The sequence below is a fragment of the Pantherophis guttatus genome, chromosome 5 (assembly GCF_059756535.1).
Source record: "Pantherophis guttatus breed Tessera chromosome 5, ASM5975653v1, whole genome shotgun sequence".
Lineage (NCBI taxonomy): Eukaryota > Metazoa > Chordata > Lepidosauria > Squamata > Colubridae > Pantherophis > Pantherophis guttatus.
In genome coordinates, this window is record NC_142067.1 from 81,329,081 (window position 1) to 81,353,666 (window position 24,586).

At 44.3% G+C, this 24,586-nt stretch overlaps 1 protein-coding gene across 8 annotated transcripts in view; it reads left to right on the top strand.

The window, feature by feature from the left end:
- The window catches only part of SCML2 (Scm polycomb group protein like 2), a 288,235-nt gene that overhangs the window by 13,710 nt on the left and 249,939 nt on the right, over positions 1 to 24,586 (top strand). For 7 of the 8 annotated variants that reach the window (XR_015728262.1, XR_015728263.1, XM_060686707.2 and 4 more), the window contains exons 2-5: positions 10,583 to 10,653; positions 11,672 to 11,906; positions 12,129 to 12,217; positions 18,252 to 18,495. Coding sequence is in view for 6 of the 8 variants with exons in the window: in XM_060686707.2 (XP_060542690.1) it covers positions 10,583 to 10,653; positions 11,672 to 11,906; positions 12,129 to 12,217; positions 18,252 to 18,495 (639 nt within the window). In the remaining 2 variants the exon portion in view is untranslated. The remainder of the gene's footprint in view (positions 1 to 10,582; positions 10,654 to 11,671; positions 11,907 to 12,128; positions 12,218 to 18,251; positions 18,496 to 24,586) is intronic. The other variant, XM_087871403.1, reaches the window with a different exon arrangement.

Below are 24,586 nucleotides of genomic sequence, written 5' to 3' on the forward strand. Positions count from 1 at the left end.
TTTCTCTCCCCACAACTTCATTCTTTAACCCCGAGGCTGGGCCAGGAGGGGGTTGTTCCCCTCTCAGAGATGTGCCCAGACTGGTTTCAGATACTGCATCAGCCGCGACTCCAGGGAAGGGGTGGAGGAGTGGCAGTCATTGTCCGTAAGAGTCCTTGCCCTTGAAGGATCCCGGAGAATGTCGGTTGTGAGTCCCTCCTCTTGAGGTTGGACTCAAGGGTTCAGTTGGGTCTGTTGTTGACATATCTGCCTCCCAGCTACGTTACAACATCCCTACCTGGGCTACTAAAGGCAGTAGCCGGGTTGGCGGTGGAGTTCCCCAGGCTAATGGTGCTGGGGGACTTTAACCTACTCTCACTTGGCGAACCCTCAGATGTGGCTCAGGAGTTCATGGCTTCCATGACAACCATGAACCTGATCCAAATAGTTCAGGGTCCGACCCATAGGGTCCGACCCACACACTCGACTTGGTGTTTCTCTCAGGGCAGTGGAGACGTGATCTGGAATTAAGGGATATAGATGTTTCTCCTTTGTCATGGTCAGATCATTTCCTGCTGAGGTTGGACTTTAGGACACCACTCCCCCATCGCAGGGAGGTGGAGCCGATTAAGTGGTTCCGCCCCAGGTACCTAATGGACCCTGCAGAGTTCCAGAAGGAGCTTGGGGAGATACCTGACTCCCTTGTCCACAGCCCGGCAGAGACCCTGGTTGTTGCCTGGTATAAGGCAGAGTCTGGGGCACTGGATCGGATTATGCCTTTGCGACCTCTCAAGAGCAGTGGATCCAGGAAAGCTCCCTGGTTTACCAAGGAGCTCCAGGAGATGAAGCACCAGAAGAGATGTCTAGAGCGGCGCTGGAGGACCAGTAAATCTGAATCTTACTGAACACTCTTAAGAGCTTTTATTAGGACTTATTTAGTGGCGATATAGTCGGCAAAATGTTCACATTTTTCCACACTTATTGCATCCACTGATTCTCGCCCAACCACACTGTTTAGGGTGACTCGCTCTCTTCTTAATGTAGGGGGAGTGGAGGAGCCCTTACAGGGTAGAGCTGAGGAATTTGTGCAGTTTCTGTTGGATAAAGTCGCTCAGATTCGAATGGACCTGGACTCTGATTGGGCAATTCCAACTGAGATGACCAGGGCAGGTCTTAGTCGTATTGTGTGGGATGAGTTTGAGCCTGTGACTCCTGAGGAAGTGGACAGGGCTGTGGGTGCGATGAGTTCCTCCACTTGTTTGTTGGACCCGTGCCCCTCCTGGCTGGTTTTGGCCAGCAGGGAGGTGACACGAGGCTGGCTCCTGACTTTAGTTAATGCTTCCTTAAGGGAGGGGTCTTTTCCGCAACCATTAAAGGAAGCGATTGTAAGGCCCCTCCTCAAGAAGCCTTCCTTGGACCCAGCAGAATTAAAGAACTTTTGGCCAGTCTCCAACTTACCCTTTGTGGGGAAGGTTGTAGAGAAAGTGGTGGCACTTCAGCTCCTACGGACATTGGATGAAACGGATTATCTGGACCCTTTTCAATCTGGCTTCAGACCTGGCTACAGCACGGAAACTGCTTTGGTCGCGCTGATGGATGATCTCTGGCGAGCCCGTGATGGGGGTCATTCCTCTATCATGGTGCTACTTGACCTCTCAACAGCTTTCGACACCATCGAGCATGGTATCCTACTAGGCCGACTAAGGGAGTTGGGAGTGTGAGGCACCGTGTTACGGTGGTTTTTCTCTTATCTCTCTGGTTGGTCTCAGTCGGTGTTGATAGGAGGACAGAAGTTGACCCCTAGGCCTCTCGTTTGTGGGGTGCCTCGGGGCTCAGTCCTTTCTCACCTTCTATTCAACATCTACATGAAACCGCTGGGGGAGATCATCCGACGATGCAGGGTGGGATATCAGCAGTATGCCGATGATACCCAGCTGTATATCTCCACCCCGCATCATTTCAGTGAAGCAGTGGATGTGATGTGCTGGTGCCTGGAGGCTGTGAGACTCTGGATGGGAGTCAACAGGCTCAGACTTAACCCAGACAAGACCGAGTGGCTGTGGGTATTGCCTCCCAAGGACCATGTCAATTGTCCATTCTTATCCCTGGGGGGTGGGTTAGAAGCTCTCCTCCTCAGAATGGGTTCACAATTTGGGTGTCCTCCTTGACCCACAGCTGAGATTAGAGCAACACCTGGCAGCTGTGGCTAAGGGGACCTTTGTACAGGTTCGCCTTGTACACCAATTGCGACCCTACTTGGATTGGGAGGCTCTTCTTACAGTCACTCATGCCCTTGTCACCCCACGGTTGGATTATTGCAACGCGCTCTAAAAGTGTTCGGAGACTACAGTTGGTCCAGAATGCAGCCGCTCGAGCTATTGTGGGTGCACCTAGGTACTCCCACATTACACCAATCCTCCATGAGCTGCACTGGCTTCCTATCAGTCTCCGGTCACAATTCAAGATGTTGGTTATTACCTTTAAAGCCCTATATGGCTTAGGGCCAGGCTACCTTCGAGACCGTCTTCTACCGCATAGCTCCCAGTGACCGGTAAGATCCCACAGAGTTGGCCTCCTCCGGGTCCCGTCAGCTAAACAATGTCGGCTGGTGGGTCCATGGGGGAGGGCCTTCTCTGTGGCTGCCCAGGCTCTCTGGAATCAGCTACATCCTGAGGCCTGGACTGCTCCCACCCTACTGGCCTTCCGGAAAATGGTGAAAACCTGGTTTTTCCAGCAGGCTTGGGGCCATTGATCTTGCCGCTGCGATCTTGCGAGATCCGGCCATGAGCAGTGTGTACGGGTTTTTTTTAAACGTCTCTTATTGTATATTGTTCATATTGTCTTTGTTGTAAGCCGCCCAGAGTCCTCGGAGAGTTGGGCGGCATAGAAATATGAATAATAATAAATAAATAAATAAAAGTTGTGCGGCGCATTGGAATTTGTTTCCCCCACTTCTGCCTGGCTGCTGGGCATGCTGCACCTGCTGCTTCTGCTGGCCTCGTGGGAGGTCTTCGCCATCCTGCCTGTGCTGCTCTCAGCAGCCCTACCAGGCTGCTCCTACCTGGCATGCAGCAACTTGGCCCAGATCTCCAGAGCACCTCCCCTGCCACCGGCCTGCCAGGGTCCCCTTTGCCAGCGGTCGTGCTGCCCTGTGTGAGCTCCGTGGCGGCCCTGCAGTGGGATGGAGGAGAGAGGGGGAGATCGCCCATTCTTCCTTTGCACCCTAAAATCCTGTCTTCCCTGGCCGTTGAGTCCCCGGCCTGCACTCCTCCTGCTAGAGCAAGATGCACAACTCAATGACCAGAATTTCCATGAGTAAGTGACACTGTCATAAATATAATTGCATCTCTTAGGAGAGCAATTCTTGCAATTCCTGGTGTGCCATCATTAAGTGAGGGAAGCATGACACAAGCACAACAAAGCTTGAGGAGAGTGTATGAGGGTGCTGCTGCTTGGTGGAAAAGGTGCCTCAGTGGCTAAGGAGGTGTGCGAGTGGCCAAGGAGGTGTGGAAGGAGCACATTGAAGCTCAGGAACAGTATTGTGTGAGCGCAGCAGGCTGTTGCCAAATGGGAGAAAGTAAATGAGTGGCTGGGGAGGTGTGGCATAAGTGTTGTGTGGCTTGGAGTGGGCACAATTGATGGGGAAGGTGTGGCATGAGTGCAGCAAGACTTGGGGAGAATGTGCAAGGGTGTGATTGCCAGGTGGGAGAGAGAATGCAACTATCCAGGGAGGTGCAGTGCTACGTGCAGAGTGGCTTGGGAGGGTGTATGGGTGGCTGATGTAGTGCAAGTGCAAGAGGGGCTAGGGGAGGTGCATAGGTGGGGGAGACTTATCAGAGCAATTTGTGACCTTCCCTGCAGGTTTCTCATTGACTTTACTAGTGGGAAGCTTGTGGGGAAGCCAAAAATTGCAATCGTGACTGCAGGACAGTTCAACAGTTATACATATGAGTTGATTGTCAAGCACCTAGATTGCAATCATGTGATCACATGGGTGCTGTGACTGCTGGAATTTCGAGGATCAGTCATAACTACTGAACTACTCGTTCACTGCCATTGTAACTTTGAATGGTTGGTTGTAACCCAAGGACTACCTGGATTGCAGAATGAGATTTATTTCCTTTCCTATTCTCAAAATATGAAATTATAAAACATAAAGTTTGTTCTCACACAATTTGCTTACCCATGAGTAAATCCATGAGGTGGATTTGCACAGTATACAATTGTTGTCATTTGTGGTTCACTGCATGCTTAGAAACAATACAAACGTCAATGCTCTATTGTTGAATAAACCTTAAATCCCTCTGGAAGAACTTCAGCTTCTTGCTAAGAAACTTCTTAGTTATTCTGGTATCTAACTTTGGTATAATTGCCAAGAAAATTACACCACGAGTTAAGGACAGTTGAAGGAGACCTACCCATCAGAAACACTAGGTGGCAGCATATTATTATTATTGTTGTTTTGTTTTGTTTTTCATGAATTATCTGCCCTTTTCGATTGTGGTTTTCATATTTGTTAAAAATTTTCAGAAGCCATTGGTAGTGATATATGCATGTCTACAGAGTAAAATGCCTTGTGCTTACTGAACTGAAAAAGCTATCTTAAATTTCATGCAAATTATTGCAGATTTTGGTGGCTTTAGGGTAGCCTTCCTTGACTTGGTGTCCTCACATAGCATTAGAATTATTCTCTTCTAATGAGAATTATTCTCAAATATTCCAATCAGCTTTTTGCTTCAGTGACTCTCCAAAATTCTAGATTGTCTTGCTGTAGTTCCATTTCATCTGAAGCTGCGGTGAAATCCACTTACCTTCGCTACCTGTTCATGCGCCTCTTCTGTGCAGAGCCTTCTGAGCATGCGCAGAGGATCAAAAATGGAACGTAATGATGAGACGGAGCCTCCCGCCGCTGGGGCTACCGGTTCGCATGGGCCAGATAGATCCGGCCGGATTTCACCACTGATCTGAAGCAGGGGTGAAATGTTCCCAGTTCGGACTGGATCACCCGATCTGGTAGCGATGGCAACAGGTGGTTCGGAGAACTGGTAGCAAAAATCCCCCCCATCCCCCCCCCATGCCCAGCTGGGCTGCACAATCATTAGAGGCTTTTTTTTTACTTTTAAAAGCATTTTTTCTACAACCTCTTCAGCCAAAAAAAAATGCTTTTAAAAGTAAAAAAAAAAACAACCTCTGATGATCGCGTGACTCAGCTGGGATCATCAGAGGCTTTTAAAAGCATTTAAAACTCTTTGGCCACTCTTTGGCTGAAAAGGCTGTAGAAAAAAAATGCTTTTAAAAGCCTCTGACGATCCCAGCTGAGTTGCCTGATCCTCAGAGGCTTTTAAAAGCATTTTTTTTATTGAAAAAGTTTTACAACTACAGATTTTCCCCCTTCCCCCCCTTTCCCTCCCTAGCCCTCCCTTACCCTCCCCTCCCCCCATGGCTTCCCCAGGATGAAATCCAAATCCAAATCACATTATATAATACTTTACCGCCCATCTACTCTACCCCCTGTGTAGTATACATTTCTTCCTGACATTCTAGTATTCTATCCCCTGTATACTATACATTTCTACACAACATTCAAGTAAAAGTTATCTGGTACTTCCTAGTTTAATATTTATTCTGCACATTATCTATCCATTTCTTCCACTCCCGTACATAGGTCTCTTGGGTCCGGTCTTTTATGTATGCTGATATCTTCACCATTTCTGCGAAACTGGCCACCTTCAGAGTCCATTCTTCAATAATAAACATAACATCCCTTTTCCAATATTGAACAATCAGTAACCTAGCCTAACACCATATACCATATCAATTTTGTTTCACCCACTTTCCTGCAGGTCCACCATATATAATAATTTATAGCATCTAAACAGTCACATCAAATCCTTCTTCCAACAGTGTATTTAATGTCTTTAGTTGCCATCTGCCCCCATCATTGAAGAGTACTTCTATATATAATCCCCCCCCCGAGTGACTTTATATTTATATTCCGTATGATATCTTCTATAAAGTCTTTCATCTAGATTATTAATTCCATCGAGCATGTTAGGGTAACAACCAGATCAACTGCACATGCCCTTATTCCATAATCCTCTTGCTTCATGGCTATTCCCTTCAACGTACAGATAATCCATCTTTCTTAAAATCTATAATAGAAAGTTCCAATTCACTCGATTACAGGCCTTCTCCACGTCCTAAAACACCAGCACTGCAGGGATCTGTTTATTCTTCTCAAGATAGTCCAATAAATCTATAATTTGCCTCACATTGTCTTTCATATATCTGTCTTCTATAAATCCTGCTTAATCATGAATCAGTTCTTGAATAACTGGCAATAATCTGTTGGCTAATAATTTTGCAAAAATTTTATAATCCATATTCAGGAGAGATATTGATCAAAAATTTTCTAGTTTTGTGGAACCTGCTTCTTTTCTTCTTGTGCTGGCTTAGACCTCTGCTGTTGTTGTTTTTCTGGAATTTGTTTGTAGGCTGATAGAGTTATACGCTGGTCTTTAACTTTGTAGGACATCAGATCAAGATCCAAAGCCACTTTTCTTGTATTTTTAGGTGGTCCACCTATAACCTTTAAAGGAAGATCCGGGAATGGCTCATCCAAAAAGCCCCCTATGGTTCCTTGTATTTCCATTGGCTCCATCTCCATCTGCTTCCCCTGGACTTCAGTCTCTCGTTCAATTTGCTTTTCTTTATCACCCTCCTGTATTCCTAACACTGAAGATGTACGTGGAGATGTTGGGCCAATTTTAAAAACATTAAGATAAAATTCTTCCGCTTTTTCAACAGTATTTAATCGATATTTTTCTCCCTGATACCTCAATATTATGCCAATTGGAACATCCCGTCTAAATGGAATTTGTTGTTTCTTTAGTTCAGTCACCAAAAATCCAAAATCCTTTCTGTCTTTTAGCATCTTAGGCGGCAGCTCTTTATAAATTGCAATCTCCCTTCCATCCACTTGTAGGGTAGAAACAAAAGACTTTTGCAAGATGTCATTTCTTATTCTTCTATCTGTGAAGTATATCACCACATCTCTGGGTAATTGCCTTTGCCTTGCCACCCAAGAATTCACTCTGTAAATCTTGTCAATTTTGGACAAAACCTCTTCAGGGCTAACCTTTAGCATCACAGCCAAAGCATCAGCACAAATCCTTCTCAAATCTCTATTGTTTTCCTTTATCCCCCTCAGTCTTACAGCAAACTCCATAAATTTGAATTGCATCATTGTCACTTCATTTTCAATCTTTTGCATTTTATTATCCACATTGTAAATCTTATAATCAGCTTCCTTCATTTTAGACTCTACTTCTAAACTAATTTCTTCCACTTTTTTATCAATCTGGACAATTACTTCTGAGAAGCCAGTCAGAACTGTCAAAATATCTCGCTTCATTTTGTCATACTTTTCTTGAACCACCTCCTTAATTTCCTGTTGAAATTTTTCAAATTTCTGGTCCATAACCGCATCTTGTTTCATCAGAGCCACAATAATAAATTCCTTCAAGTCTTTAAAATCAATCTCCTGTCTCTGGCTCTGAGTCTGCAAGCTTAAAAACTGCTCTTGTGACTTATGAGTGGGGGAACCCCCCCCCTGCAGCCTTGTTGTCTGGCTTTGAAGCCATTCTGCCACGCAGACAAACTCTTTTTAAGAAGAAAGTCTTCTCTCCCTTTACCACCACAAAATCCTCTCCGAGTTAATCAAGTCTCTAAGGGAGAAAGAACATAAAGACACTTTGGGGAAAAAAAACTTTTCCCTTCTCTTCTAGACAGCGCTGTTGCTTTAAGATACTTTGTAGCGTACTGAGGCAGTCAGGCAAATCCACTTTCGCTTTCAGCTTTTTTCAAGCTGCTAAAGCAGGACACCATTTTAAACTTTCACTCTTCTCTTTCTCCATTCTCAAATTCAATCACAGGGCTATTATAAATACTTGCAGTTTTGAGTTCCAGATCCAGATTTCACCCTATTTATTTTTAATAAATCTTTTGACTTTCGCTGATTACGTTGGTCGCGTCGTCTGGCTCTGCTACGTGCAGAGTTCCCCCGGAGTCCGGAGCCTCAGCGAGCTGGATAGGGAGCCTCATCCTGCTTCCTCCCCAGAAGCAAAAAAGACAATCTGGGGACTTCACAGGGGCTCTACCTGATCTCGCCGGCTCTCCTCACGTTTCCTCAAAGAAATGGAATTTTTCGAGCCGCCTCTCAGCTGTAGAGGCAGCTCTTTACGGGTGGGGGGCTGGCGGTCTTGAAAGACCGTCTAGTGACGACGATGGCACCAACCGGAAGCCCTTAAAAGTATTTTTTTTTCTGCAACCTCTTCGGCTGAAGAGGTTGTAGAAAAAAATGCTTTTAAAAGCCTCTGACGATCCCAGCTGAGTTGCCTGATCCTCAGAGGCTTTTAAAAGCATTTTTTTCTGCAACCTCTTCGGCTGAAGAGGCTGTAGAAAAAAATGCTTTTAAAAGTCTCTGATAATCCCGGATGAATTGCCGGTGTGTGTGGCCCCGTTGCGAACCGGTAGTAAAGGTAAGTAGAACCCACCCCTGTTTGTGGGGTATAACTGCATTGAATAAATCTAGATAAATCTTGTAAATTTGTCTTTTTCTGCAGAATGCTCTCAACCCAGTTTTTATTACTATATAATATCTGAGCTGTTATACTAGGTTAACTCATTAAACAGTGTTTCTTTTTATTTCTGTACAAATATTCCTCCAATATATAAAGTATCAAAACATCATATATTAAATAATTAGTGCTAAAAAGATAAATGTAAGTTTAGACTAAATTTATTCATGTACAGGTAGTCCTCAATTTACAGCCATAATTGAGCCTGGAATTATGGTTGTAAATTAAGGTGGTTGTTAAGTGGGTCACCATGTCACTATGCCTGATTTCACAACCATTGTTGTGGTCATAGTTAAGCGAATGTGGCAGTAGTTAAGAGAATACACTGTCTCCAATGGGCATTTTTTGCTGGAACCAGAAGTAAACACTGGTTTTACATGACTGCAAACAGCTGTAAATGAGGGCCTATTGTTGAGTGCCCAGAATGCAATCATGTGACTGTGGGGAGGAGAGGGGAGCCAACTGTTGTGACTTAGGCTTCCTGAGTCATTAAAACACTGAGTAGTCCCAAAAACCTCTTTCATTGCAACAGCTGTGAATTACGTTCATTCACAGCTGAGTCTCAATTAGTTGCAAAAAGTCCTTCGGGAGAAGTCCTTTGAGATAATCATCAACCTTTATCTCTCTTGACATGCTGCCAAAAACCTACTTGGCAAAGCCACATGGAGTCCAGAATCAAACAGAGATGCTGATTGAGAACAGAATTAACAACGTTGCTTTCCTGCAAAGGGCCCAAGTGCCTTTGCTCCTCTTTTAAGCCTTATGGGAGGGGCCAATCATCTCCAGGCCTTACTCCCAAGTCGTCCTTTTAGTTTTAACTGTTCTTGCCTTCTGGCAGCTCTGCGCATACGCGCACTAGGAACAGGCTCCTCCTGTTCCTTTGCCTCTCTGATGTCCAACTCAGGAGACTCCGGAGTCCGCGCATAACTCCCAGATGGTCCTGGCCCCATCTCTGCCTCTGATGCAGAGCCCTCGTCTGAGCCTTCCCCAGACTCCAGGACTGGCCCATGTTCCTCCCCAGCCTCTTCACTGTCTGACTCTGCTGCCAGCTCCGCAGGCTGCTGGTGGACCACAACACCAACAGAACTTCAAATCTGGGTCATAAGTAGTCCTGAGGAGGTCCCCTGTAACTTCAAACTGTTGCTAAGCAGCTGATCATAAAGTGAGGACTACCTGTACAATTTTCAAATAATCAGAAAGTACTAATTCTACTACATGATGCTTTGATCAGATCACAACTTGATTATTGTATGTCCAGTTCTAGGCATCTTTTAAGAAGTGTTCAAAGAATGGCAGTGAGGAGGATCATTGAACTAAAAAAAATTAAATCTTTTGAGGACAGATTAAAGTGTTTTGGAAGGTTTAGTGTTTAGAAGAGAAGATTGGGAATATACATGCACTCCTCAAATACTTGAATGTCCTGTACTTCAGGATAAAAAAATAACATTATAGACAGTTTATACTGCAATTGGATATTTGGAAACCTTCCAAACATTAAGAGTAGTGATAGCGGAACCAGTTATCAGGGCGATGGTGAGCTCACTTTTGCTGGATATATTAAGTGAAGAATCTTGGCAACCATCTGTCTTGCATGCTTTAATTTGAATTCCCACTTTTAGAACTTTCCTATATTTAAAAGGTCACATTCAATGCACTGTTTCTTTGAGATAGAATCTTCTGGGAAAAAGCTGACTACAATAACATTCATGTACCATAATTTCAATTAATTAATTTGATAATTTATATGCCACAACATAGCAAGTAAATTCAGTGCAGGTTAAAAAGATAATTTAAAAATTGCATTTTTTACAATTGTTATAATTATTTTTAACATGTTTGGGAAAAATATTTTTACATTTTTGGAAATTCCTTAAGATTCTATTTACATTCCTATAGCTTGACGTATATTTATGTAGTATTTATATTGCTGTTTTAATTTTTAAATATTTCCATTTTTTTCATAGAATATTTTAACTGGGACAACTACTTGAAAGAAACTGGGTCTGTAGCTGCCCCTTCACAGTGTTTCAGACAGGTGATAGTTTAAAATATTAAGAACCACTCCTAAAATTAATGTGTTTGTAAACTGTCGAACTGCCTTACTTACAAGTGTAGCATTCAATGTAGTATGCACTTCATGTTAGTAAGAATTACTAATATAAGAAGCATTACTGTTAGACTTACAGCCCAGGGGTGAAATGCTCCCAGTTCGGACCGGATCACCCGATCCGGTAGCGATGGAGGCGGGTTGTTCGGAGAACTGGTAGCAAAAATCCCTGCCCCCTTATGCCCAGCTGAGCCACGTGATCACCAGAGGCTTTTTAAAAAAAAAATTTAAAAGCATTTTTTCTACAAGCTCTTCGGCTGAAAAAATGCTTTTAAAAGTAAAAAAAAAAAAAGCCTCTGATGATTGCGCGGCTCAGCTGGGATCGTCAAAGGCTTTTAAAAACCTCTTCAGAGGTTGTAGAAAAAATACTTTTAAAAGCCTCTGACGGATCCCAGCTGAGTTGCCTGATCGGCAGAGGCTTTTAAAAGAAAAAGAGCCTCTGCCGATCAGGCAACTCAGCTGGGATCGTCAGAGCCTTTTGAAAGCATTTTTTTACAACCTCTTTGCCGAAGAGGTTGTAGAAAAAATGGTTTTAAAAGTTTTTTTTAAAAAAGGCCAAGCCCACATTACCCCCCCCCCACCAAACCACGCCCACAGAATCGGTAGTAACAAATTTTAGATTTCACCACTGTTACAGCCTCTTTTCATGTGGTAGGAAATAACAATCACCTTGTTTGATGTATCAAAATACAAAGTAGTATTAAATGCTTATTGCACAGAGAGATGAATATCATGAAGTAAATTTAGATTGTATGTTTTGATTTGTTATTGAAATGTTAAAAGATGCATTTGTATAATTATGAAACCAGTGTGATGTCAGCTAGCTCATTTTTAGATGTTCATTCAATGCTCATTTATTAAATTTCCCATATTTTACTATCTAGAAAACTAAACTACTATATTGTTAAACTATATTGTAAACCTTTTGTTATCTTTCCTTTTGTAGTCTAAGATTCCCCCTAGCAATGATTTCAAAGTGGGTATGAAGTTGGAAGCTCACGACCCCCGGAATGTTACCTCTGTGTGTATAGCTACAGTTATTGGAATCTCAGGTACTAGATTAAGGCTCCGTCTTGATGGAAGTGACAATAAAAATGATTTCTGGAGGCTAGTGGATTCCTCTGATATACAGCAAATTGGAACGTGTGAAAAGAAAGGAGGAATGCTTCAGCCTCCTTTGGGTAAGGAAACATAATTCAATAGTGTGATTTACAGGGATCATTTTTTGAAATAACCAACAATGAAATAGTCATAAATCAAGAGAAAAGAATGGATATAATGTTATAGATTGTATTAGGAGTGCTTTCCACTGGTGATGGATCAACCATGCTTTGCTTCTACCCCTATCTCCACTCTACCTTTTGTCTTAAATCATATCCACTATATATTTATTGTCAAATTAGGATTCCAGATGAATGCATCCTCTTGGCCAATGTTCCTCCTAAGAACCCTAAATGGAGCTGAAATGGCACCTGCTATATTCTTTAAGAAGGTAAGAAGCTTGGTTGCTGAGAAGTCCCTTGTGTTCTGTTATCTACTGTAGCACAGAAAGCCCAAACTGTGATTACAATAGACATCAATCTTTTGTCAACTATTGGCAAGTGCCATATAAACTATAAAAGAAATTAGACTTACGTTATATGTAGCAAATTCAAGACAAAATCTCATTCATGGTGCTGAGCTTCTCTATAAATTGAGAAGCAAGTTACAAATCAGAAGCATTTTACAAATCAGAACATATTAAATATATGGGAAATATGCCTGATAATTTCTCTTCATGTTTTAACTAGAGATATCTGAAAGTTCCTATATAAATCCAATTTAATAAATATAGAGTGAGAGTGAAAAAGCATTGCTTTGAGCATGTATATAATCTATAGATACTTTAATTTTACTCTTTAAAATATTAAATACATGTTCATTGTACATATAGTTCTGTCTAGGAATATTTTTCTTACATAATAAATTCACTGTAAATAAATAAATGGTTTCCAAACCATTTATTAATTTTAAAAATATAATTTATTTCTTATACAGTCAATTTATATCTTGTTCCAAGGTCAAGGATAGTCAGTTATGCTTTTTGTACTCTGAATAAAATATTGCTGTATTAATTTGAATTTTTAAAATCTTATATAACAAGCAAAACAAACCTTGTAAATGGAAGGAGTGTTCTGGGCCAAGGAATGGCAAATGGAACAGTAGATTATGTAAACTTTCAGATTTCTGGGGATTAAGGTATTGGGACTGCTCAGTATTCTCACATTATCTACAGTAAACAATGCACCAAAGGTACTGAGTATAACTAGGATAGAGAGTAGTAGAGATAAAATGTCAAATGGCTAGTTAACAGAAAATACATGAATTAAGGTAGAAATTGGCACCACATCCATATTATCAAATAATGCTTCAAAATCATCAATGGTAAAACTAATGATATCAGAATTGCTAATGTTATACAGTATACACTCCCTCACATATTGTAAATATTTAAGTATATCTTTTCATGTATCTTTTCAGGTTGTTGAGAGTGTGGTGGCGCGACAGTTTCCCCGGTTCCTGGAGGAAACAGTTTATCTAGATTCGTTCCAGTCGGGTTTCAGGCCTGGGCACAGCACGGAAATGGCATTGGTCGCGTTGGTGGATGATTTCTGGAGGGCTCGGGACAGGGGTTGTTCCTCTGTCCTGGTCCTATTAGATCTCTCGGCGGTTTTTGATACCATCGACCATGGTATCATGCTGGAGGGGTTGAGGATAGGGGGCACCGTGTTGTGATGGTTCTCCTCCTTCCTCTCTGACCGGTCACAGTTCGTGTTGACAGGGGGACAGAGATTGACCTCGAGGCGCCTTGTGTGTGGGGTGCCGCAAGGGTCGGTTCTCTCGCCCCTTCTGTTCAACATGTATGTGAAGCTGCTGGGTGAGATCATCCGTGGTTTAGGGATGAAGTGTCATCTGTACGCTGATGATACTCAGCTGTACATCTCCACCCCGGACCACCCCAACGATGCCCTTGATGTGATGTCCCAGTGCCTGGAGGCCGTGCGGATCTGGATGGGGAGAAACAGGCTCAGACTCAACCCATCCAAGACCGAGTGGCTGTGGCTTCCGGCATCCCGATATAGTCAGTTGGTACCATTGCTGACTTTTGGGGGCGAGTCGTTGGCCCCCACAGAGAGGGCTCGCAACTTGGGTGTCCTCCTGGATACACGGCTGCCTTTGGAAGAGCATATGACGGCTGTGGCCAGGGGGGCTTTTTATCAGGTTCGCCTGATCCACCAGTTGCGTCCCTTTCTGGATGGGGATGCCTTACGCACTGTCATTCGTGCCCTCGTCACGTCCCGCTTGGACTACTGTAATGCTCTCTACATGGGGCTCCCCTTGAGGAACACCCGGAGGCTCCAACTGGTCCAGAATGTGGCCGCGCAGGTGGTGATGGGGGCGATTCTGTGCTCCCATGTAACACCTCTCCTGCGTGAGCTGCACTGGCTTCCAGTGGTCTTCCCGGTGCGCTTAAAGATATTGGTTACAACTTTTAGAGCGCTCCATGGCTTAGGGCCCGGGTATTTACGAGACCGCCTTCTGCCGCCAGTAGCCTCCCACCGACCAGTACGCTCCCATAGAGGGGGGCTCCTCAGGGTTCCGTCGGCCAAACAATGTCGGCTGGCGGCCCCCAGGGGGAGAGGCTTCTCTGTGGGGGCACCGACCCTCTGGAACGAGTTGCCCCCGGAGATACGGTGGATCCTGGATCTGTGCACTTTCCGCCGTGCCTTAAAGACGTTTTTGTTTCATCAAGCAGGGCTGACCTGACCATATTTTTAAAGTTGCTTTAATTTTAAATTGCTAAATTATGGGTTTTTAATATGGGGGTGTTTTAACTGTGGGCCAAATTAATTTAATTGGTTTTTTAATATTGTTTTAATTTTTGTATTTTCTGTATTTTATCTCCTGGCTGTTCACTGCCCCGAGTCCTTCGGGAGAAGGGCGGTATACAAAATAAATTAAAATAAATAAATGTGACAACACTGAAGAAATGACACTGTCAGGGTTCCAAGTAACACCCCCAACGAAAGAAGAGTCCAAGGCTTGAGTTTCCTCAAAGTTCCTTTTTATTGAAGATGTCATATTGGCACATCTGGGAAAACCCGAATCTGAAAGTTTCCAAGTTTTCCCCACCCAAGTGAAAGTTCAAGTCCCTGTCCAGCACCCTTATGTCCATCACATGGTCCAATCATCCACCGTCCAAACTGGACACACCTCCCAGTCATCCAACTCCAGGTGCCAGGGCAAAGGGTCCTTGACTCTCTGAGAAAGGAATGTTATTTTGACACCCATACTCTATGCAATCCGCCCTCCCATTTTCCCACAGAAGAATATGTGGCAGGCCTGAAGGCCCAAATGTAAAAGATGGCTTCCAGGTCTGACAGACACTTGGCTACAATGTAAAGTAGTGAGTATACAGCTTGTATAACAGTGCTGTTCCTCAAAATAACGCAACACACAGCCATTAATGTCTAAACTGGTGGCAACAAAAGTGAGTACACCCCTAAATGATAATTTCCGTATGGGACCAAGTAGCCGTTTTCCCTCCCTGGTGTCATGTGACTAGTTAGTGGTACAAGGTGTCAGGTGTGAAGGGGGAGAAGGTGTGTTAAATTTTGTGTTATCACTCTCACTCTCTCATACTGGTCACTGGAAGTTCAACATGACACCTCATGGCAATGAATTCTCTGAGGATCTGAAAAAATGAATTGTTGTTCTACATAAAGATGGCCTAGGCTATAAGAAGATTGCCAAGACCCTGAAACTGAGCCTGCAGCATGGTGGCCAAGACCATACAGCGGTTTAACAAGACAGGTTCCACTCAGAACAGGCCTCGCCATGGTTGACCAAAGAAGTTGAGTGCCCATGCTCAGCATCGTATCCAGAGGTTGGTTTTGGGAGATAGACGTATGAGTGCTGCTAACACTGCTGCAGAGGTTGAAGGGGTGGGGGGTCAGCCTGTCAGTGCTCAGACCATACGCTGCATGCTGCATCAAATTGGTCTGTAGGGCTGTCGTCCCAGAAGGAAGCCTCTTCTAAAGATGATGCACAAGAAAGCCCGCAAGCTTTTTGCTGCAGACAAGCAGACTTAGGATATGGATTCCTGGAACCATGTCCTGTGGTCCAATGAGACTAAGATAAACTTATTTGGTTCAGATGGTGTCAAGCGTGTGTGGTGGCAACCAGGTGAGGAGTACAAAGAAAAGTGTGTCTTGCCTACAGTAAAGCGTGGTGGGAATGTCATGGTCTTGGGCTGAATGAATGCTGCCGGCTGCTGGGGAGCTACAGTTCACTGAGGGAACCATGAATACAAACATGTACTGTGACATACTGATCCCTTCCCTTCGGAGACTGGGCTGCAGGATAGTATTCCAACATGATAACAACCCCAAACACACTTCCAAAATGACCCCTGCCTTGCTAAAGAAACTGAGAATAAAGGTGATGGACTGGCCAAGCATGTATCCAGATCTAAGCCCTATTGAGCATTTGTGGGTCATCCTGAAACGGAAGGTGGAGGTGTGCAAGGTCTCTAACATCCACCAGCTCTGTGACGTCGTCATGTGAAGAGGATTCCAGTGGCAACCTGTGAAGCTCTGGTGACCTCTATGCCCAAGTGGTTTATGGCAATGCTGGAAAATAATGGTGCCCACACAAAATATTGACACTTTGGGCCCCATTTGGACATTATCACCTAGGGGTGTAGTCACTTTTGTTGCCAGCAATTTAGACATTAATGGCTATGTGTTGCGTTATTTTGAAGGGACAGCACATTTACACTGTTATACAAGCTGTACACTCACTACTTTACATTGTAGCCAAGTGTCATTTCTTCAGTGTGGTCAAATGAAAAGATATACTTAAATATTTACAAAATGTGAGGGGGTGTATTCACTTCTGTGATATACTGTATATGTTACCTTCAATGTGTGAAATTAGGCATCTTATAGAATGCCTAGGAAATCTATAAAATGCTAAAAATGAAACATCAAAGTATGAAATGCTTTGTCGGTTCCAAGTAATATACCCATAGCAAACAAAACTGAGGCAGGTAAATTCCTCAAAGAATAAGTTTATTGGATATGTCATATTGGCACAGGGTGGTGAAAACTGACTCTGACTATTCCCACAGTTTTCACCCAATTAAAAGTAAAAGTTTTTCACTTTCTCAAAACAATCAGTCACATGGTCCAATCAGGATACTATCCAGTTGTTAGGTGACTCCAGTCCCCTCCTTCTGAGCACCTGCAGGAATACCCTTGGTTCCGAAGAGAAAATACTTTGTTTTGACTACAAAGCCAAACTATTTCTATTCCCCCCTCCGTCCCTTTTCTCCAGTGTGTTAGCACTGAAGTCTCAAAATGGCCTCAGTCAGGCCAGCTTCAGGGCTGACATGCTTAATATTTCATACATTTCCTAGGCATTCAATGCAATGCCAAAAGGAAAACTGGCAAACTATAAAATACTCCTGCTAAAATGCCATTCTAGCCTTCCTTGTTGCAGTAAGTCATTTAATATTCGTCTTTTTCTTTTTTTTTGGTAACAAAGTCCTGTACTTTATTTTGCATTCTTTCATTTTCATTTACATCTTTTAAATAAAAAAAGATTAGACAAGGGTTTGTTAACTCTAACTGTAATGGTAACCTTTTTCATGACTCTTTTTTCATACCTTTCCCAAATAATTCTTGTCAATCTGTATAATGCCTAGGGAAACTACAGTGCATTCAGAAAGTATTCAGATCCCCTTCACTTTTGTCAATTTTGTTATGTTGCAGCCCAGTGGTGAAATGTAAAATTTGTTACTACCAGTTCTATAGATTTCCTAGGCATTCTATACAATGCCAGCTTTTCACATATTGCCAGTATCATATATACTTACCTTTATATAAAAAAGAAACTGTTGATTTAGAAATTAGGCAGATATAACTTAATAACTTAAGTTAATAGAAAATATTAGTTTCTAGTCACTGAACTTAACCAAAAAGATTAAGAAAGAACAAAACTCCTAGTATTAAGTTGTCACTTGAACAACTATTAAATTCACATTATTCAAGTATCAAATGGCTGTCTTAAAGTCTCCTGCTAGTTTACAAACACACTATTTTGTATCATGTTAGAGATTGTAAATGATCTATTCATAGTTCTGACATTGAAAGTGGTATATTTGAAAATTTTGCTTTTCTAATAACTTTTTCATTAATAAAATAATAGAACTTTGTATTGTTTGACAGGTCCCTTTAATAATAGCTTTAATATAATCTTTATTGCATTCGCAAAAATGTAAAAATATTCATGGGGTTTTTTTTATGCTCATGTAAAAAACTTCAATGCATATAATTTTTGACATTTTGAGAAAAGAATACTTGAGAAATTGATATGGGTGGAAAAATTGTAATACTTTGGAGCATAAATAAGAAATGTGTAACAATTTGGTTAAGTAAAAGCTTCAGATGCATATATTTGCTTGTTTTCTCTTATTTTGATAGGAACCTCCAAAGCCTTCTCAAAACCTTTTAAAGGTTGGAATGAAGCTAGAAGCAATAGACAGAAAAAATCCTTATTTAATATGTCCTGCAACCATTGCGGATGTGAGAGGAGATGAAGTTTTTATAACCTTTGATGGTTGGCGTGGAGCATTTGACTATTGGTGTAAATATGATTCTCGAGATATTTTTCCAGTTGGATGGTGTGATTTAACAGGGGATGCACTACAGCCACCAGGAAAAAGTGGTAAGAATCTTTATGCATTAAAATTGTGTGGTTTGTGTTTAACAAGATTGATTAAGCTTTTAAGGTTCCATCTTTATGGTGTATATTCTGAAATTCTAAATACCATAAAATGCAACAAAAACATATTTCTCTGGTTTGATTTTAAAAATCATTTAACCTTCACTTTTGGTGCAGCTTACTATATAAAATGCAGCTTTATATTGTAAGAATTTCTATATTGGTTTAGGTATGCCAGGGATCCATATACATTAATAAACCATAATTTCAAAAAGAAATGACAATCGCTTAGCTTACCTACTGCCATTCTCTCTCCTCTTTTATGTACTGTATTTTTTGGACTATAAGATGCACCTTAGTTTTTGGGGAGGAAAATAAGAAAAAAACTGATTGGCAGGGGGAATACCCTCCCCCGGAATACTCCCAATCAATTGTTCCCATAGGTGAATTTTAGCAACAGGTTTCTTGGTTGTGAGCTCTGTGCCTTGCTTTTTTTTTTGTTTTTTTTCTGCCTCTGAAAGCCTTAGAAACAGTTTCAGAAAAAAAGCCTCTGAAGCTCTGTTTGGGGACTTCTTTTCCGAAGCTCTGTTTGGGGGCTTCTTTTCTGAAACTTTGTTTCTGATGCTTTTTTCAGCCTCTGAAACCTCCGTTTGAGAAACTGGGCGGGGCTACATTTGGAGTATAAGACACACACAGATTTTCACCCTCTTTTTATTGTGACCGAGGCCCAAGTAGTGATTACCAAACACAATTGAGTCCTGAACAAACTTATTTTATTAAAACAGCTGAAAATTAATTCATTCTCAGCTTTAGTCCAAAACCAATTCTTTGGCCTTATCGCCAACCTTTGATGTCTTTGGCAACCTGCCAAAGGCTTTTCTTGGCAAACCCCCCCCCCCCCAAAGTTCAAGAGACGCTGATAAGAAGCACTGGAATCAATGTTGCTTTTCTACAAAGAACCCAACGGCTTGTTGTTGCTCTTTTAAGCCTTATGGGAGTGGCCAATCATCTTCTGGCCTTATTCCCGAGTCGTCCTTTTTGTTTCAGCTGCTCTTGCCTTTTGGCAACTCTTTGCATGCGTGCACTAGGAACAGGCTCCCCCTGTTCCTCTGTCTTTCTGCTGTCTGCCTCTGGAGGCTCCAGAGTCCACGCATCGCTCCCAGATGGCCCTGGTCCCATCTCTGCCTCTGATGCAGAGGCCTCGTCTGGGCCTTCCCCTGACTCCAGGACTGGCCCATTGTCCTCCCCAGCCTCCTCACTGTCTGACTCCTCTGCTAGGTCCGCAGGCTGCTGGCAGACCACAACACTATCCCTCACTGCAGGGCCCTTCCCCCAGGTCTGACGATGCGGATGCGGCCGTGACGGGAATTGATCATGGAATACTTTCACCAATATAGGTGCATGCATGGAGGTTGCATCCTCCCAGGTGAAGTCCTCCGGCCCATATCCCTTCCATTCAATGTGGTACTGGAACCATCCTTTTAGCCACCGGGAGTTCTGAATGCTGGCGACCTTGTACTCGGGTGGTTCATCTTCGTCACTTGGTGCTGGCTGGGTATGGTCAGATTGGCAGAGCAGACAGGCCAGCTGTTCTGGGACAAGGAGGGATCTATGGAAGACGGGGTGAACATACATCGAGCATGGCAAGGTCAGGCGGTAGGTGACCGGGTTAATAACTGCCTCAACAGGGAATGGACCAAGGTACCAGTGGTCTAGGTTCCTGACCGGCTGGTCTGACGGAAGATGCCTGGTGGACAACCAGACCTGATCTCCCAAAGCCAATGGCAACGTTTCCCGCTGAAATCAGTCCGCAACTCCTTTATAGTCCTCCTTGCCTTTCTCTAGATACTGTCGCACCAACTGATGGACAGCCTGCAACTCGGACAGATAGTCATTACCCGCCAGCACCAGGGAGTTGAGTTGTGTGAGGGGAAAGAACCGAGGATGATATCCCATATTAGCCAGGAAAGGGGTTGTTTGTGTGGAGGTGTGTTGCGAGTTTTTGAACGTGAACTCTGCTACTGCCAAATAATCTGACCAATTGTCTTGTTGCTGATTCACGAAGCAGCGCAGGTATTGCTCCAGAATGCCAATAACTTTCTCAGTCCTGCCGTCGGTTTACGGATGATGTGTCGATGACAGGCAAGATTTTTACATCCAAGGCCATCATCAGCCCTTTCCAAAACAGGGCTGTAAATTGAGCCCCTCGGTTTGATACAACCCTATCAGGTAGGCCATGCAAGCAAGAAAACATGTTGGATAAACATGCGGGTGGTGGCGCGAGCCGTCGGTAACCCACGACATGGAATGAAATGCACCACCTTTGTCAGCATGTCCACCACCACAAACACGGTCATGAATCCAGAAGATGGAGGCAAATCCGTCAAGAAGTCCATGGAAATGGCACCCCAGGGTCTCTCTGGTGTCGGCAATGGCTGGAGTAGCCTTGGAAGGGCTCCCATTGCCGACTTGGCCTGTTGGCAGTGAACACAGGACGTGACATAAGCCTGGACATTGTGTCGCAATCGGGGCCACTAAAAGGTGTGAGAAACTAGATTCAGTGACTTAAAGAGGCCGAAATGGCCCGCTGCAGGATTATCATGGCATTGCAACAAGATAAGTTCCCGGAGCGGCCCCACCGGCACATAGAGCCTGTCTCAGTACCGCAAGAGTTCCTTCTGAAACATCCATGGAGAGGCGGGCCCTACCTCTTCCTTCCATTGTTCCATGTAAGCATCATGCCGCTGCGCTTCCTGTATTTGAGCCCGTAAGTCCATTGGTTCCTGAACCATGGAGAAAGACTCTACAGGCAACACTGTCCGGAGCGGAAGCGGGTCTTCGATGTGGGAATACTCCGGTTTCCGCAAGAGCGCATCCGCCCTTTGGTTGCAACCACTGGGGATGTACTTAACGCGGAAATTGAACTGGGCAAAGAAGAGAGACCACCGAATCTGCCATTGGTTCAGTTTCCAGGCGGTCTGTAGGAACTCCAAGTTTTTATGGTCTGTCCGGACTTCAATTTGATGCCGGGCCCCCTCCAGAAGATGTCTCCAGGCCTCAAACACCATCTTAATGGCCAGTAACTCCTTCTCCCAGATGGTGTAATTGCTCTCGAAAGGGTTGAGCTTCTGCGAATAATATGTGCAAGGGAAGAGGGTACCGCTGGACGTGAGAGCCTGGAGCAACACCGCACCAACAGCAACATCCAATGCATCTGCTTCCACCACAAGTGGATGGTGGGGGTCAGGATGCTTCAAGATAGACTCCTTCATGAAGGCCTGTTTCAAGGCCTGGAATGCCTGCAGCTCGGGGATACCCCACCGGAATGGGACCTTTTCCTACAGAAGCCGAGTGAGGGGCACGGTCAAGGCAGCAAAGCCGGGGATAAATGTCCGATAATAGTTGGCGAATCCGAGGAGGCGCTGGAGATCCTTCACTCGCTGAGGAGGTTGTCAACTACGCAAAGACTCCACCTTGCTCGGCTCCATGGCAATGCCCTCTGGAGACATGCGATGCCCCAGGAACTTGATGGTGGACTGGAAAAACTGGCATTTCTTCAGTTTAGCATACAGATGCTCCCAAAGACGTTGAAGGACCAGACGGAAATGCTGTTGGTGACTCTCCCAGGAAGGAGATAGATCAGAATGTCGTCTAAATAAATTACGACAAAATTTTCCAAGAGGTCCCTAAAATGTCATTCATGAAATGTTGGAAGACGGCAGGAGCATTGGTCAGCCCAAATGGCATGATCGTATACTCAAAATGTCTGTAACGGGTGCCGAACACTGTCTTCCATTCATCCCCAGGATGGATCCGAACAAGATTATAAGCCCCTTCTCTTTTTTGAACAGAGTATTGGCTATATCTTATCTTATAGAATTAATCAAATTCAGATACATTTTACTCAATTACAGTTTTTGCCAAGATGTGGGTGAATGTGGGGGGGGGAAACCAATAAAACTTGTTTAAAAAAAAAAATAAGCCCCTCACAAGTCCAATTTAGTGAAAACGATAGCCTCCCGAAGCTGTTCCAAGAGTTCGGGAATAAGGGGCAGAGGATACCAGTTATGCACTGTGATGGCATTTAACTTGCGGTAGTCGCAACAAAGCCGCAAGTCTCCGGTCTTCTTTTTCACGAACAGGACCGGGGCGGACAATGGCGACAACGAGGGCCGGATAAAACCCCGAGCCAGGTTTTTGTCCACAAAGACCCATAATGCAGCCAACTCAGGGTCCAACATCGAATAGAAAGGCCCCACTGGGAGTGGTGCGTCCGGAATCAAATCAATGGGGCAGTCGTATGGCTGGTGCGGGGGCAATTGGTCTGCCTCCTGTTAGCTGAAAACATCAGCAAAATCCTCGAGATTGGAAGGCAAGGACACCCTGGTTGAACCCTGCAGCTGTCCTGCGCAGACTTGGTGGGTGTGGTTCACACATTGCAGGCTCGGAAAAGAGATAAAGTTCTGGGACCAATAGATCTGCGGGTCGTGTGTCTGGAGCCAAGGCAAGGCCAAAACCACGGGAAAATGCAGGCCGGAGGGAATATAAAACTCAATAGCCTCCTTATGAGACCCGATGGCCAGGCACAAGGATTGTGTGGCAGCCGTAATAGGACCAGACAGAAGCACCCGGCCATCAGTGGTCTCCACAAGCATAGGAGGATCCACTGGACTCTTAGGGACTGCATATTTGGCTGCAAATGCTGTGTCCATAAAGTTAGTTGTAGCTCTGGAGTCAACCAAGGCGTGAGCCAGAATCGCCTGCAGACTATTGGACAAGAACACTTTTGCCACCAAGATCAAGTGCCGGGGGGTTTGGGCTCCATGCCCGCTGGGCGTGACTTGGTGTTGTTATGCGCCCAACCCAGGGTCTCCCCTAGATCGGACTTGGGGCATTTCCCAACAGGGTTTTCTGTAGTTTTGGGGCAGGCCCAGGCACTGACTCTCCTCATCACTTCTTGGGGCAAGAGGCGGCCAGGTGCCCGGGTTCCCTGCAATACAAGCACAACCCCCCTGATTGTTGTCTCTTTTTCACCGACAGACAGGGTCTGGCTGTGCTTATTTCCATGGGCTCCTCCTGTGGAGCCGGGGTCTCACACACAACTGGTACCACCTGGGTCTCCTGGCAGGCATGGCGACTGGTCCGTATCTGCAACTGGGCGTTGATCTTAAGGCACAGATGGACTAGCGCTTTGAGCGTCGGAGGGATATCAACCTGGACCAGCTCATCCTGCAACTCCTCCAATAATCCTCTGAAATCATCCAACAGAGGTCTAGCCTGGACCAGCAGGGGTGTGGCCCAGCAAGCTGCAGAGCCAGAGAGCAAGCTGATTATAAACCCCACTTTATCCCGGTCAGTGGGGAAGTCCTCAGTTCTCAGACTGATGAAAAGCTAGCATTGTCCCATAAAAACAGGAAACATGGCCTGATTGGCATCAAATTTGTCTGGCACAGAAACGGGACATTTTCTACGGGGAGGGGGTGCAGTTGGAGCTTGGAGCTGAGCCATCTGTGCAGCTAACAAAGCTAATTGCTGCTGAAGCTGTGCGTTCTCGACAGGGAGCTGCTCCATCGTGAGAAAGTTTTGTTGGCAATTAGCCTCTTTTGGTAGAAAAGCAAACTGTTGTGACCGAGGCCCAAGTAGTGATTACCAAACACAATTCAGTCCTGAACAAACTTATTTTATTAAAACAGCTGAAAATTAATTCATTCTCAGCTTTAGTCCAAAACCAATTGTTTGGCCTTATCACCAAACTTTGATGTCACCAACCTGCCAAAGGCTTTTCTTGGCAAACACCCCCCCCCCCCCAAAGTTCAAGAGACGCTGATAAGAAGCACTGGAATCAATGTTGCTTTTCTATAAAGAACCCAAAGACTTGTTGCTTCTTTTTTAAGCCTTATGAGAGTGGACAATCATCTTCTGGCCTTATTCCTGAGTCGTCCTTTTTGCTTCAGCTGCTTTTGCCTTCTGGCAGCTCTTCACCTCCTGTTCCTCTGCCTCTCTGCTGTCCGCCTCTGGAGGGTCCGGAGTCCACGCATTGCTCCCAGATGGCCCTGGTCCCATCTCTGCCTCTGATGCAGAGCCGTCGTCCAGG